At 38.7% G+C, this 16,438-nt stretch overlaps 2 protein-coding genes across 3 annotated transcripts; one reads left to right on the plus strand and one right to left on the minus strand.

The window, feature by feature from the left end:
* The first annotated feature begins 3,508 nt into the window (after positions 1-3,508).
* On the plus strand, positions 3,509-5,282 carry LOC149814597 (reticulon-like protein B17). The gene is made up of 5 exons (XM_089990400.1): positions 3,509-3,747; positions 3,907-4,133; positions 4,458-4,527; positions 4,647-4,712; positions 4,806-5,282. Exons 1-5 carry the CDS (start codon positions 3,567-3,569, stop codon positions 4,979-4,981), a joined length of 720 nt encoding a protein of 239 aa, XP_089846526.1. The 5' UTR covers positions 3,509-3,566; the 3' UTR covers positions 4,982-5,282.
* Positions 5,283-6,807: 1,525 nt separating this feature from the next.
* LOC149814598 (nicotianamine aminotransferase 1-like) lies at positions 6,808-15,667 on the minus strand. Of its 2 annotated transcripts, XM_089989784.1 has the most exons (7): positions 15,289-15,667; positions 14,625-14,964; positions 14,306-14,524; positions 13,272-13,331; positions 7,415-7,570; positions 7,243-7,336; positions 6,808-7,164 (listed from the first exon to the last, which is right to left on the minus strand). In XM_089989784.1, the coding sequence occupies exons 1-7, from the start codon at positions 15,606-15,608 to the stop codon at positions 7,049-7,051; spliced, it is 1,305 nt and encodes a 434-aa protein (XP_089845910.1). In that variant the 5' UTR covers positions 15,609-15,667; the 3' UTR covers positions 6,808-7,048. The 2 variants fall into 2 exon arrangements, with proteins under 2 accessions (XP_089845910.1, XP_089845911.1); XM_089989785.1 differs by lacking the exon at positions 7,415-7,570 and having other exon boundaries at positions 15,289-15,666.
* Between the last annotated feature and the right edge of the window lie 771 nt (positions 15,668-16,438).

Below are 16,438 nucleotides of genomic sequence, written 5' to 3' on the forward strand. Positions count from 1 at the left end.
GCCCGCCTAACCCGTTTATTAAACGGGTCAGCTGGGTTGGCGGGTTGGCATACCCCTAACACCAACCCGACCCGTTTAATAAACGGGTTAGGCGGGTCGACCCGTTTATTAAACAAGTTCGTTTAAGCCCAACCCAAACCCGCCTAAGAGGTGGGTTGGCGGGTCGTGTCAGGTTTTGCCACCCCTACTTTTGATGATCTTCGGTTATCTCCCTCACTTGTTGCTTCAATTAAAAGCAACCCATTTTCAAGCTCGGGGATCTGATCTAATATCATGCATATGTGCCTACAGTGCCTTTAACCACTCAGCTACAAATTTAAATTCAAGTTTCTTGACTTTCTCACCTCCAAAGAGACCAGGTATTGCTGCCCATTTCATCAATGATGAAAACCCTTGTAACAACTTCTTTTTCTAACTTTATTATTAAATGTTATGCAAACCAGAGTGTTCGGCACTCAAGCCTACGTCCACTGGCAAAAGGAGGAGCAAAATCTATTAGCAAGATGTAAGAAAATACAAAAGGGGGTTTGGTTAAGGACTTCTCGACTTGCAGGAGTTTCACATGCATAGTGTTTGGATGCACAAAATGTGTATGGGTTAGGGCTAATTCTCCTAGGGATTACTTTAAGTGATTCTAACAGAGTATGGTGATTCGGGGCTAGACGAGTGAATGTCTAGGTGCCGATGAATGAGTTTGGGTAGTGTTTTTTGCTATGATGTTTAATCATCAACTGGCCTTCGGATTGGGTATCGTAAGGTCTTGTTTCTTCAGTGACGAGGTCTTATTGTTGTAGTGTGCACATAGAGTTACAATACACTCCATGATACGCAAGGCTAAGGCAAGTTTGTGCTCTTTTCGAAAGTGATAGCTTATATGAAACAATTATGTACTAAGTAGCATGGACTAGATACAATATGCATTTGAAGATGTGCTTGATGAGCTTCTGCTAAGCAGCTGCACATAAGGTGGTACAAAGAGCCAATGAAATGAATCAGCACAAGGAAAAGTGTTGGTGCACGACCTTTAACCATTAGGCTGCCAGTATAGTGCATTGCGGGTTTGCAAAAAATTCTATGCCCATGATAAATTAGATATAGAGCCCTCAATACCCTAATCCCTAATACACTTGAAACTCTCGTACCCAATTCTCAGAAGAAAGTTACTATATATATATATATATGACAAAGGACATAAAATTCTAAGCCAACACAAAAAACAAAAAAAAATTACAAAACTAGACTTGATAAAAGAGCACACCACAAACCCATTGTATGGTCACCAAAATATTTTTGGATCGGGTCAAAGCGGGTTCAAAATTCAAGATACCCATAACATTAAAATTTTAGATATCTTTTTTCTAGATATGTATTAATGCATTCATCCTCTGCTTGGTAATTACTTAAATAGCCCATCAATTGCAGCCCCAAAAAGATTTTTGGAGACCAATGCAAAGAAAAGATTAGTTCCTAAAACACATTAAAAAAAGAATGCTCCTCAGGCAGGTTATGCGAACCGGACCTGAAAATGAAATCTCTAACCCAGATCTGTATAACTTAAGAAGTTTACTTTTACTTGAAATACATATTAAACACTTGGATTGGATTCGGTGCTTAGTAAAAATGCTAGCTCAGATCAAGTACCTGGCAAAAATCATAACCTAAACCCGACCCATATATTGCCCGGGTCAGGTTTGGGTCAACCTATCAACACTGTTTATGCTCATACCTGAGGATTCGGGTTCAGATAATGTCAGGTACCCCGAACAAACCCAACCCATTGACAGACCTGATGGGAAACAACAGAACTGAATCTGGGTCAGATCCAGACAAATATATTCAGATTTATTCAGATCCAGATCAGAACTGGATAAAAATATATGGTCAGGTTCAAATCAGAATTGGGTTTGACCCAACCCTTTTTTGGTACTTGAAAAGCAATGGGTCCAACCCACTTTTTGTGGATTTAGGGTCACATGAACTCATTTTCTATGTGGATCCGAATCTTTATTGTTAGATCCTAGTTGTGTCCAAATTTGGAATCAGGCACACCCTTCAGAAATCAAATCCAGTTTTGGGTCAAGCCTGACCTGACCCATGTCCTTATTTGCATTCCTACATTTACGGCTGGTAAACGAGCCGAGCAAACCAAAGTGAGGGTATTCAAGCATGGCTCATTTATCGTGGCGAGCGACTCAAGCTCGAGCTCATGGTAAGACCGGGCTCGAGATGGCTCATTTTGCAAAATAAATTATATTTTTAAATTAAAATAATAAAATTTGCACTCTAAACCTATTGATTGAAGTTCAAACTGGTTTATTTACATAATAATTGCATTATTTCAAAGTTGTAAGCAACATGAATTGAAACTCTAAGCTTATTTCTTGCAAGACAAACACTACAACCGTTTTTTTACTATGGTATAAAATATACATAGAACACATTTGTAACTAGTTAACGATACGAGTCAAACCGGGCCGGGTACCCGTTTATTAGGGTTTGGCTTGTCGAGCCAATTCCATCGAGTTCCAACGAGCTCTTTACAAGCCGAACACAAATCCCACCCTTGTCTCATTTCCGAACCCTACCTACATTGCACGATGTGTTATTGTCTCCTACGAAGCATGGCTAGTTAAATTTTTGTGGGACTCACATATAAGTCGGACACGTATCCGCCCTCTCTCTCCTCTGAGACAACGGACGGCAACATTTGTCAGTTGCCCGTTGGAAACAGGACATCTGTTTAAAATTTTGAACTAGCAGGGGAGGAAAGCCACTGTAACGGCTATATTGTACGGGCTTTTTCCTCTTATCACTCCCCAACCACCTTCTCTCTCCGGCGATGATGATGTCTGAAATGGAGAGGACAATGGCAACTCCACCGCGCACGTCGCCGGCTGCGGCTCTGAGAAGCAAGGGCACATCCTGTGCCTCCCAACTCAGCCTCCAACAACCACCATCCCATCTTGTCGATGTTGTGCCTCCCACCCCTCATTCCACGCCCAAAGTTTCTCTTTCTCCCACCTCACCAGTCGCCGATGCATCCCCTCACACCCAACAACCACAACTTCCACCACCACCAGCAGCCGCTGTCATTCTTTCACCTTCCTCTTCCGCCAGAAGAAGCAGAAGAGGAGGAGCACTTGGCAAACCAAGACACAGGACAGAAAGGCTGTCCTCCTCCTCCATGATCATACCCTCCAGACTCTGTATTGATGACCTGCTCCTCGATTTGCCTCCTGTGAGGCCGAAGAAATGCAAGAATGGTTGTGGCCCCAGTGGTTGTCCTTCTCCTCTAGCGCAAAGAAGCAGCAGGCGTGCATCAAGAAGGACGACGACGGCAGCAACAGCTGCAGTCGAGAAAGAAGAGAAGGAATTTGGTGATGCCGACGCTCACGAAGGTCAGAATCTGAAAAAATCGATGCAGCGCACGCACGAAAGGAAAGGTTTGCAGGATTCTGGTTTCATCCAAAGATTGCAAATGACCTTTTTAGTTTTCCCCCCCTTTTCCCCCTTCCCTGAATGGATGACATTTTTCTGTTGTTGCTGCAGAAGTGTACAAAAGCGAAATGGGTAGTTATGACATCAATTCAGTGGGGCAATGGTTTTACGAAATGATCATGTGGAAGGATGTAGCAAAGTCTAGTCTTTGGTTTGGTTTGGGGTCTCTTTGTTTCTTGGCTTCTGGCTTTACAAGGGGCATCAGCTTCAGGTTTCAATCTTTATCCGATATAAAGTGTTTTATGGAATTCTATTAAGTTTAGGGACTTCAGTCTTTTTGTTTCTGCCATATCTCAGTGTTGTATCAGTTGCGTCTCAGCTGGCACTGCTCTTCTTGGCCACGGCATTCTTCTACGATTCATTTCCCAGAAGGTAGAGATGAACATAGATGCCTTGCCTTGCAGTGAGGTTTCTTCTCTCTTCTTTTGTTTCTTTTGTGCTGCTTTGCTTTGTTCATGAGTTTTCTGATATACAGGGACAAAGATGATGATCATGTTACTAGCGAATCAAGAAACAAGGTGGTGGTAAGGCAAGAGGATATAATTTACGCAATCCAAATGGTTGTCCCAATGTTAAACGTGATCATCTCCAAGACTAGAGAGCTGTTTTCCGGCGATCCATCCGTGACTCTGAAGGTCTTGATCATGAACCGTACTGAATTAGATTAAATTAAATCCATCGGTGACTCTCAAGGATGATTTTAGTCTAGGACTTTCCAGAGGCGGATACTTTTCCAAAATTAGATTAAATTCTTACAATCAGCAAAAAAACAGAGGGAGGAAATCCTACCTGAGCAGGATTTCACGGAGCCCTCCAAGTATCTTCTGAGGAGCCCTTCGTCGCCATTCATTGTTATATGAAATGAACTAGCATAGCTCTATGACTGTGATCCCCTATCAAACCGTACTAAAGAAAGATGAGAAAAATATTAACCTTAGTAAGATCCCTACTTCTCGCAGGTTGCCCCTGTGCTGTTTATTGCATCTGAATATGGCCACCTTCTGTCCTTCTGGAGGCTTCTTGCAACAGGTAGCACTCAACATACTTGCTGTGAATCCTTTAACATGTCTATTATGTGCTGAAACATTTCTACCTTAGTCAAGTCAAACTGTATCTCATACATCATAACTGTAATGAAATGAGTGCAGGGTTTTTCTTGAGCTTTACTGTCCCCAAAATGTACTCGTGTCATGCACTGCAGTTTCACAGACAAGGTTAGCTATTACATCTCTCTGTCTTGATTCACATGCGTATTCTACATGATTGAGAAGTGGAGCTGATGTCTTGTTATTTTCTGTATCCATCAGTGGGGCACTTCAGATCATGGATGCTGGAAACTTGGTCAGGATGTGCCCATAAAAGAATTCTTGCAACATCTGCAGCTACAATCTTTTGGAATCTCTCGAGCATGAAAACACGTTTTTTTGCTGGTAATGTTTATGAATCGAATATAGTCCAAATTACGCCTGGAATTATCAACTAAAGTAAAGAAAGACTTCGTCACATCTGTCCTACTAAATCGTGATCAATTCTGCACATGGTGAAGGAATTCTTTCTTTTTTATATCTGCAGCATTCGTGTTTGTGGTTCTACTGCGGTTTTACCGGCAATGCTCCCAGTCACAAAGTGAAGCTGAAAGCAGGGACTTGGCTATAGTTGAGACTGCAGAGGAAGAACCAGACAGAAAGCAGTGATCAACTGTCTTTGTATGTCCACTGATGGTGTGAAATGCATGTATTTCTGTTTCTGAGCTCACTATCTATCAACAAATTGGGTTTCCTTTATTTTATTTTGTACAATCAAACAACAGGATTGTGAGGGGGCTCTTCCTTTTGGCTAGTTAAGAAGTAGTAGAAATTACTAGCTTTCTGCTGATGGACGACGACGCATTGCTATTTCTGAGAACTCTGTCTATCAACCATTTGGCTGATTAAGCAGCACCCCCAAATGAAGAAGCAATACAAATTGGTTCGCAACGCAAAACTTAAATAGTTCGTATTTCCAGGAGTAGCAAACCCGTAACGGCCTCCCAACCATCTGGGTATGACTAGGATTGTAGACCCGTATGTTTATTGCATTATGGGCTGCATTTTGAGTCGTTAATGGGTTCGGGTATTTTTGAGGTGGATACATCCTTTGGTCTAAAAACATGGTATTTTTGTCATTTAAATAATTTAACTCAAGTTATCTCAGGTTGGCCTAAGAGGCCCTTGATATTTATCAGAAAAAGTTGTCAGAGGGGATATCCAAATAAGACAATTCAACTGATCCCCAACTTATAACAATCGCTTAGTTAAAATAATGATATACGATGATTGTGCACAATTCAATCGCCAAGCAGAGAACTGTGGTGGTGCTGCCAATTAATGTGATCACCCATCATCTGCTGGAGCAAAAAGAAACCTGCCAATGTGCAGTCGGTGATGAGAGGGTTTTCCCTTGGCCTAGCAAAACACAAAAAAAAAACTGCCACATTTATACATGCGACAAAAATTTATGGGATATTTTTTCTAAGATGACTACTGCAAGCATATTTCCTTTTAGTTACAGAAAACAGCTTTTACCAACTAAATTTTTTCTGAAATTTTAGTTGATTATAGCCTGTAGATAAATCTTTAACAGTTTTTACCAACTAAATTTTAGTTAATAGGATGACTACGAAAGGAATTTAAAAATAAAGCTTATATTAATCTTGAAGACACTTGTAAAAAAAGGGGTTTATTAGAATTGACAAACAGATGAAAAAGAATTAGAAAGCTACTAGATCTTTATATGTGACAGCACGCAACAGGTAATAAATTCCCACTCTCTAAAATAGAACATGCTGAAAAAATGTTTAATGCACGTTCTGAATCCTAGATATGATCTCAGCAAAACGACGTCAAAATTTGAAAATCAGAATAGAAGGCTTTTCCATTATCAATTACTGCTATCAGCTCAAGCTTTCGATTTATACATTTTCAAATGCATTGGATTTTAATATTGTGACTATTGCTGCTGCAATCATGAAACAATGTTGATTCTTTGAGATGGGCAAAGTTACAACAATATGCAGGTTCAACATCTTTTATCCAATATAACTGCTGCAATCATGAACAAGCAGAATACTGTTTAATTGACCAATCAGTGGCAAGGTGCCTCATGCCATACCATATATGGATTGGATATCACGGAATGCCCAATTTAATATAGATGTAAATATGCATCACAATTTTTATGTATAACACGAAAAAAGATATAAATACATAAAGGATAAAATATCATTAAGGCCTGATGAAATGCAACATGAAGGGCATAAGAATAAGAAACTTGGGCAAGAAAAGGGATCTATAATACTGATAATTCGATAAGTCATTCCTTTAGAAGAGAAGTTAATGATCTCACTTTTCTAGGTTTATATATCAGACAATAAAGAAGGAAGCAGCTGAAGGGGCTAGTATGAGCTCAAGCAATCCCTGATGTCTACATCACAACATTGTTGGCTTGAGAGAGATGCAACAAGCCGTTGAACTTCTCCTAGCCACCCCATTCAAGAGGACACCGCTCTCCCTTATTTTTTCCTATGCCGCTGACAGAAAGCATGCATCCTTGCAAGTCCATCCTCCAGAAGTGGAGGATCTACGGCGAAGGTGATCCGAAGCCATCCTCTCATACCCAGTGCACTACCTGCAAAATCTATTTTTGTAGCCTAGGGCAATAATATGCAACCAATAGAGAACCAAGAATGATCTTTTTAAGTGTTACCTGGCAATACAATCACCGATTCTTCTCTGGCAAATTTGGAACAGAAATCCATATCATCTTGTATGTTCTCTAAATGACGGGTATCTAGCTTCACCTGCCATACAGAAAAATTACAAATTTTTTTTATGGTTTTCATTTGAAACAAATAACCTGAAGGAAAATCAGCTTTTACCATTACAAACATTGATCCTTCAGGTTTGTGTGGACAATAAATGCAATCAATTTTCAGGATAGCTTCAAAGCACATATCCGCTGCTAATTTTAATAGCTGGACTGTCTGGTTAAAGAAATCCTTGCTTGTTTCTTCAATAATTTTAGGAATTGCAGCCTGGTAAATTGAATACTTATCAGGATCATCAAGTAACAGGAAAACATCAACCTCCAAGAAAAAGATAGTAACAAAAAGATTTCTCTTTACTGGATGCAGCCAATATAATCATCACCTAGAAAAGGTAATTTTAGTAAGCTCCCTAAGCCATGAACCATCATTGCTAGATCCATACATTCATATCATCTTCTCACATACACAAGTGCAATAAAAAATCAAAGTCCAACTTGCTCATCTTCATTAATGAATGTACCATTTCAGTGGTTTGTCAAAAACACATACACGCGCAAAAAAAAAAAAAGACAGCCTTGACCTAAAGTTTAAGAGCTACAAACTAAAAGATCATATCATTTTGACCTGAATAACAAATGCATCTAGACTAAAATTTTATTTCCCTAGCTTCAAAATCATTGTCCAACAAAACATGTAAACTCTCACCCCTAACAATTTCTGTCTCATCTGATGTAGAACCTTTTCAATGTATCCATGTCCTGAAGCACCAACGTACATGAACCAACTTGACCAGTAAGAACGTTGATAACCTTGGATGTCATGTAGTCTAGAAGACTGAAGTTAATGAGATTCAGAATAGCATCGATGAATTAAATGACACTGTACAGTAGGTAAGAATCTAGGCCACTGGTTTTATTATGTGGAGCACTTGATTTGATGTAGGGACAAATTTTATTTTTTTTTAAATTTGAATCATGATAAGATCAGAAATTTATATAATTTACATGGTGAAAAAGGAGCAAGAATTTCATTAGGTGGCATGCTAGAAACTTCTATATTCATAGATCCCAGCATCTTCTATTGCCATTGGGAAAAAAACAATTCATATATTGTAAAATTTAAAAGGAAACTTTCTGGTAATTAATTACTCTTAGTTCTCTTTTTACAATTTTTTATGTTTTTCTCTTTCAAGTTGTATTTACATAAATACTCTGCAACTCTATAATTTATGCCCTAAACATACTCCAGTTTTGACTCCCTCTCCATATCTCCTTATATGCAGGTCATGTTGGAAACTTCATAAAAATGGTTGTATCCCTGTATCCTCAGCCGTATCCATGTGACATAGTTCATAATTATGCCTCCAGCTGCTGCTATAGTCTATAATATATTGCCTCTAAGAAACTAAAATATTGTATCCATCTCTTTTAAAGTCATCCCTTGAACCATCTCAAGAAACAACCATTGAATTTTCCTTCTCATATACTTTACACATACCAGTCTCTAACCATACTCCAAGCACAGCAACAATGTGCAGTGCTTCTAATTGTAGAAAACTAGGCCGGTCATAGGCCTAGATCAACCTCAATAGAGTCCTTGTCATTACTTGAAGTTCACAGGACAATAGGCGGTTATTTTAAGGCCCATATTATACTCTTCTATATAAAAGGGGCTGCAATGATCTCAAACGAAGAAAAAAAACATTATTTACAATTTTCCTTGGGCATTATTTACATAGAGTCTTAATTTTAGATCTTAGAATTAGACAATGCCACACAAGGGATAGACATATGATAGATCCTAGAATTAAGTGGTGGGCACTGAAAGGAGCTAAACAAGGAATGTTTGTAAAGAAGGTAGTTAAGGAAGCTGATTGGTGTCTCGAGGAGGATTCAAAATCAATGTGGAATAAGATAGCGGGTGGCATGAGAAAGGTGGCTAAGGAGGTATTGGGTGAGTCTAAAGGCGGTGCACCGCTAGGTAAGGATACATCGTGGTGGAATGAGGATGTCAAATTAGCTATTAAGGTTAAAAGAGAGTGTTATAGAAATCTAAGTAAGAGTCAGGATAATGAGAATTTGAAGAAGTATATGATAGCAAAGAAGGAAGCTAAAAAAGTAGTTCGGAACGCGAGGGATAAGATATATAAGAAGGTTTATGACAAGTTGGATACCAAAGAGGGCGAGAAGGATATTTATAGGCTTGCAAAGATGAGAGATAAGAAATCGAGGGATCTGAGTATGGTTAGATGTATCAAAGATGAAACGCAAAGGGTTTTAGTCAAAGATGAGGAGATTAAGGAGAGATGGAAAGATTAGTTTGATAAGCTATTTAATGAAAGTCATGCTCAAGATCTTGGAGACTTGTCAATTCCTTTTCATGAGATGAATCGTGACTTCATGCGCAAGATTCAAAAGAAAAAAATTGCAAAGGCTTTGAAGAAAATGAAATCAAGAAGGGCAGTTGGCCCAGATGGTATACCTATCGAGGCTTGAAAATGCTTGGGAGAGAAAGGTTTAGAATGGTTGACAAATCTTTTTAACAAGATTTGGCGGACAAATAAGATGCCTAATGAGTGGAGGAAGAGTACTTTGGTGCCTCTATATAAGAATAAGGGTGATATACAAGATTGCACAAACTATCGTAGTATAAAACTCATGAGTTATACTATGAAACTTTGGGAGAGGGTGATTGAGTCTAGGTTGAGGAAGATTGTCATGATATCGGAGAATCAATTTGGTTTTATGCCTGGAAGATCAACTATAAAAGCTATACATCTTCTTAGACAACTTATTGAGAGAAATAGAGAGAGGAACAAAGATTTGCATATGGTTTTTATTGATTTGGAGAAGGCATACGATAGAGTACCTAGGGACGTTCTCTGGTGGACAATGATGAAGAAAAGTGTTTCTCTCAAGTACATTAGTATAATTAAGGATATGTATGAAGGAGTAGTAACCAATGTCCGCACTTGTGGAGGGGTGACAACCAATTTTCCTATAACGGTTGGGTTACATCAAAGATCTGCTTTAAGCCCTTTCCTATTTGCTATAGTGATGGATGAGCTTACGAGATCAATTCAAGAAAATGTGCCGTGGTGTATGTTGTTTGCTGATGATATTGTTTTGATTGATGAGTCTAGAACTGGGGTTAATGCTAAGTTAGAATTATGGAGACAGACATTGGAAGCAAGAGGTTTTAAGTTGAGTAAGAGTAAGACAGAATACATGGAATGCCGGTTTAGTAAGCAACGAAGTAGTGATGAGAGTGTAGTGAAGCTTGGTGAGCAAGAAGTACCGGTGGATGATTGTTTCAAATATTTGTGATCTATCATTCAAAAGTATGGAGAAATTGATGGAGATATAAATCATAGGATAAAGGTTGGGTGGATGAAATGGAAAAGTGCAACTAAAGTATTGTGCGATCATAGAATGCCATTGCGGTTGAAGGGAAAGTGTTATAGGACGACTATTAGGCCCGCTTTATTATATGGTACGGAATGTTGGGCTACCAAGAGACATCATATTCAAAAAATGAGTGTAGCTGAGATGCGTATGCTGAGATGGATGTGTGGAAATACAATAAAAGATAAGATTCGGAACGAGGAGATACGTAAGAAGGTAGGCGTTGCACCCATTGAAAATAAGATGAGAGAGAATCGTTTACGGTGGTTTGGACATATTCGGCGAAGGCCTAATGATGCCCCAGTTAGAAGGATGGAGAAATGGGAAAATATATTAGTTAAAAGAGGTCGGGGTAGGCCTAGGAAGACATGGATGGAGGTGATAGGAAAGGATATGAATGCTTTGAACCTCACCGAGGACATGGCATTGGATAGAAATGATTGGAGGAGAAGGATTCATGTGGAAGACCCAGAATGATTTTCTTTTTGGTTCATATCGCCGACCCCAATTGTTTTGGGATGAAGGCGTAGTTGTTGTTGTGTTGTTGTTGTATTAAAAGGAACAACAAGAACATGTACATGCTTGTACTGTAATGGACTAATGGTATCTGCTCTTGTAAATATCACAAATCTTGCCATTCAAGAATAACAGACAAGTATTGATGATGATCAATTTAATAGTTAACATGCATTCCATCGAGGAATTTCAAATGCAAGATAGCATTTTACGGGAATATAAAATTTAAAATATAAATCTCAGCAATAAAATATTCAAGTGTATATATCCAAATGCTGAGTATCAAATGGATCACCAACCATGTGACTGATCCATATTTGAAGAAAAAGATTGACAAATTTTTGAAGGATAATGCATACTAGCACACTGTAAACAAAGTTTCAAATTATTTTTTCACAATAACACAAATGCACAAGGGCAATGTGTTTGAACATACACGCACGCGCGCGGGCGGGCACACACACACACACACACACACACACACACACACATAAAGAACCACAAACAACATGGCGTAACATACCCTTTAGTTTGCATATATTTAAGAAAATCTGGATACAAACATTGATGTCCTTTTGGGATGTTCCATTTAGTTTTTAGATATGCTTTACAGTAAAAAGGAAGTTGTAAGGTTCATGTATGAAGAAAGAATGTTTCTTCACAAGTTTAATAAGGAAGAAAGAATGTTTTTTCAACAGTCTAATAAGGAGGTTCACCTAACTTTGGCCAACAAAGCTAGTAAATAGGATATGTTGAATATTCCATCGAGTAGTTGTAGCCCTAGGATTGGTACAAACAAGAGTACTTGCAACAATAAGATATTGTTGTTACTACCTTCTCTACACAAGTAATTCCACTAATAACAATCATAATGATGGCAAATCAGCAGCATTAGAAACAAGATTAAAAGAGGTGATCCCCAATAATATTAAGAATAATACAAGAGTCTTCTTCTGTTCTGTATAATCAAATGTTCCAGTGGATTGCAAGGAACAGGAAAATGGAAGCCCTAAACTGAAAATTTATCGAACAAAATTAAACAAATGTTATAGAAATCCAGAAACCAGTTAATCACAGACAACTTTCAGTAAACAGAACCTCTTAGAAGACAATCCATAAGCTTGAAAAAATATCCAAAAAAGTAAACCATAATACAACTTAGTGGACTGCATCAGAATCACAGTCTCTGATAAGATCAAAGAAACTGTTGCATCCTTATATAACAATCTTAAGTTACCATATTCGCTTTTCAGAATTCTTCTATCAATGTTTGATTTGATGGGAGTTATGATTCTCAATTCGATTCCTCACAGTACCTCCTGTATTTATTTACTAAAACTTATGTCCTTTTCTCCCAAAATAGTATGCTTAAAAATCCAAGTTTTTAAAACAAGATCTGGTAACATTCTATGGAAATTCCATCTTTGTGAAGTAGATATTTTAAAATTATGGTTCCTACAGATACGAGTTTCAAGAATGTCAAATGAAAAAATTTGCTTCACAGACAAAAACTATGACAGATATTGATGTGGGGGAAAAATAAAATCCCAGGCAGTGACATTCCACAACATTGAACCAATATGAAATTCAATTATATGGCTTCAAGTTCTGAAAGTTGTCTCAGTGATCAATTCAGTTGATTCCAATGCAAATAAACCCTCTTTGACTTATAAGATTGCAAACAGTACAGACTCAGGAATTCCAAGTTTAGACAAATGTTTGAGTTGTAAAGCTCTACACAGTTTCCTTTAAATTAGTACATAAAAATACTTTAGTTGAAATTTCCCAACAGAAAAATCTGATGTATGCAATGACAATCAACATGCATGTATCAAATAATAAAAAACCTCAAGAAGCTAAATTGGAATATATTTATTGATAAGTGGAACAAAAATATTTATCAGCAAAGAAAACATTTATTGAACAATGATATAGACCATGAATCACTGTTATGTACAACTAAACATATAAAAGATAAAAATTTAACAATAAGAATAAGCATGTGGACACACAAAACAAAAGACTTAGGATAAACATGAGGTGTAAACCTGCATTATGGTTGCCGGATCAGAGGACACGTTGAGGTAGCTCTTTATGCAATCAACAATCTGAAAGTAAAATGGAACGGGATGTAGTTAGAGAGGAAAAGGTATCATTTCACAATCAAGCTACATTTTGTATCACTCCAAGGAGTGATGAGCCACATCACTGAAATACATCTATAACAAAGTAATGTAACCAGTTATCACTCCCTTCCAATCAAGCAGGTTCTATAACATATGGTAGTGATGGCATAAACCACAACACGATAAAGGCCAGGACAGATCAAAGTTGCCAAAGAAGGAAGTGAAATCGAGAAGCAATGCAAGAAGTGATGGTTTTCTATGCCTACCAGCGTAATCTGAGAAGGAACTAAGAAGCGTTTGATAAAAAGCTTTTAGAATGCATAAGTTAAAAGAGCCAAAATTGTCTCACTATGACACTAGTAGATTAACTAACTAATTTTTTCACCTTAAAACAATATTCATGTAATCAGAAATAAACTTTTTAATTTTGTGGTAAAAAAAATTATAGAGTTTGGCTATTATATGTGGTACTAAAGGTAAAAGGTTTTAGGAACATCATACACTAAATAGAAAGGCAAAATTAGTTGGAACATTACCATAATAAACAAATAAATAGTAAATAACAAATTAACTTTAGCATAAAAGTTTCATGAATTATAAAAGAACATAATTGTGCAAATGTTCTTGTGATAAGACAAAATTTTAACACTTTGCTTAGACATATTTTTTAGATGAATTACCCAATGGACGTTTGAGTTTCATAAAATTAACCACATCTTTTTTATATTTTAAAGAAGCTATAGAAAAAGTATTACTATTTATATTTAACACAAACCAATTAAATAGTTTCAAGTAAGGTTCTTACAGGAATCACAATTCCTCAATTGTGTAAATGTGTTGAGTTCTAATTATAGTATGATCCTTGTGTCCAAAATTCAATGGTGAAAGCAGGCTTGTTTCGTCAAATGGGAGTCGATGCTAAATCACCAAAAAGGCAGATAGTGATAGTAACCAACCTTGTTTTGCCTCAGAACACCATTCGGATCACATGTTACAAGCCACCCAAGTCTCCAACCGGGCACCACCCATCTCTTCGATATCGAACCCACGGTAATCACGGGAACAACGGATCCAAATGCTCCCATTGGAACGAAGGGGTTACTTCCAAAATTCAGATGAGCATAGACTTCATCCGCAATCACAACGATGCCCAGTTTCCTCGCTACATGAGCAACCTAAAAAGATCAACGACACCCAAAATGGAAAAATTCATCACGAACGAAATTGGGGAACTCCAAGACAGAGTAGTCGGGAAAAGAGTGGGAAGCTGCATACCTTCTCCAAATGCTGTCGAGAGAAGACATTGCCGCAAGGATTCACCGGGTTTACGATGACCATGGCGACGGTATTGTCGTCGGCGAGCGACTCGACAGCGTCGAGGTCGATCTCCCAATGCCGGTCGGGAAGGAGGTCGAAGTGGCGGACCTCGATGCCACCGATGGCGCACCTCGCTTCGTAGAGGGGGAAGCCGGGCCTGGGCAGCAAGATGTTGGCGCCGGGGCGGGCGAGGACGTGAACGGTGACCTCGATGGCCTGGGAGCACCCCACCGTGAGGAAGACATCATCAGGGGAGAGCTTGTAAGGGAGGTCCTTAGACAGATACTCCGAAACGGCCCTGAAAATATCCCCCAACCAAGTAAGAGGCAGCAGATGAAAGAAGAAGAAACGAGCAAGACATAACACCATAACCATGAAAAAAAGATCTCTCTGTAGAAATGAAAAATTAGAAAAACCCCAAAACATCAATAGGAAAAGGGTCTTTATGTGGGTTCCACAACAGCTTTGAGTAGGAGCAAACAGAACTTTGCAATGGAGAGGAAGATGGGCGTCAGGACTCAGAACCCAAGTACAAAACGAAAACAACGCATCACATGACAAGAGAGAGAGAGAGAGAGTGAGTTGAAGTGGCGCTTGCTGGCTCCCACGAACCAAAACCAACCTTCGAGCAGGGAGTAGGCCGACGCTGGGGGGGTAGCTATTGAACTTGCCCGAGCGGACGGAGTCGATGACTGCGTCCTCGGCGGTGGTGGTCGTTTTGAACGATTTGAACGGCGAGGGGTCGCCGTGGCCCAGAGGGATGACGGGTCTCGCGTCCTCAACGTTGAGATTTGAGGATACGACGTCCAGGACGCCTCTTATGCTCTGCTGGTTCACAAACATGAGCTTCTTGTTGGGCTTGAACCTCCATTGCTTCTCTTCCTCTTCCTCTTCTTTTGCAGTCACTGCATGCCCACGACCATTCTCAGTCTTGTTCTCCATCTCCTCCTTCCCTTTGGTTTTTCTCTGTGGGGGATTAGATGATGTTGGTTTGGAGTGCGCCTTCGGTCGCCACTTGTAACCCGGAAAGCAACAAAAGACCTTCATGACAGCCACGTGTGACGTGGTGTAACTGCAGTCATGCAGGACAAGTTTCGGTTCAATAAAAAAAAAAACAATGGCAGGAAGGAAAGGGAGGACCGGACTCCTTGAAATGCCAGAAGTGAATACCCCACCAACCCAAAAGACCACTCGTTTATCGTAAACTCGCACGTGTCACTTTCAACTGATCTATCGGACCCCACACCATGCGTTTATGATTCATTTCATGAAGCGCTATTCATCATATAAAAGCTTACGCCAATCTTTTTATCGCAAAAAACCAAAAAAGTTTTTTTATAGCAGAAATCCAATAAATAAAGCTTTTCATCGCAAAATATTAACGTTTTGTAAACTGCTGATTTTTTTTAGGCTTTATGTTTGGAAGAGAGACAAACACAGAAAGTTTTACATATGAAAATTTCTATCTATGAAAAATTCACTTATTTACATAACATAAAAAAAATGGTTTTGAGAAATGAGAGAAGTGTTCCTAACATGAAATCTGAAATCTTTTACATGGGTTTTAATATCTTTCATGAGAAATTTTTTCTCCAGTTTGGAGGAATACTTGAAAAATCTGGCACTTTTTCTTTCTCACCCATGTTTTTCCCATCTTTCTCTCACTTCCAGCATAGTTTTACAGATCATAAACGATCCAAAAACACGCCTTAGAGCAAACAAGCCGTGTAAATTTATATTCGTATAATTTAACAAAAAAATCATGAAAACGT

The sequence above is a fragment of the Nuphar pumila genome, chromosome 15, assembly GCF_984573655.1.
Source record: "Nuphar pumila chromosome 15, dmNupPumi1.hap1.1, whole genome shotgun sequence".
NCBI classification, from domain to species: domain Eukaryota; kingdom Viridiplantae; phylum Streptophyta; class Magnoliopsida; order Nymphaeales; family Nymphaeaceae; genus Nuphar; species Nuphar pumila.

Bases quoted from the DNA above. Each gene is read 5' to 3' on its own strand.
- LOC149814597 (XM_089990400.1), top strand. From the start codon at position 3,567: ATGGGTAGTTATGACATCAATTCAGTGGGGCAATGGTTTTACGAAATG. The intron at 3,748-3,906 runs TCTATTAAGTTT...CCTTGCAGTGAG, and splicing joins TATAAAGTGTTTTATGGAAT to GTTTCTTCTCTCTTCTTTTG. The intron at 4,134-4,457 runs GTCTTGATCATG...TACTTCTCGCAG, and splicing joins ATCCATCCGTGACTCTGAAG to GTTGCCCCTGTGCTGTTTAT.
- LOC149814598 (XM_089989784.1), bottom strand. From the start codon at position 15,608: ATGGAGAACAAGACTGAGAATGGTCGTGGGCATGCAGTGACTGCAAAA. The intron at 13,332-14,305 runs GTTGGTTACTAT...TTTTACTTTCAG, and splicing joins GTGTTCTGAGGCAAAACAAG to ATTGTTGATTGCATAAAGAG. The intron at 7,337-7,414 runs GTAAAAGCTGAT...TCTGTATGGCAG, and splicing joins AAGGATCAATGTTTGTAATG to GTGAAGCTAGATACCCGTCA.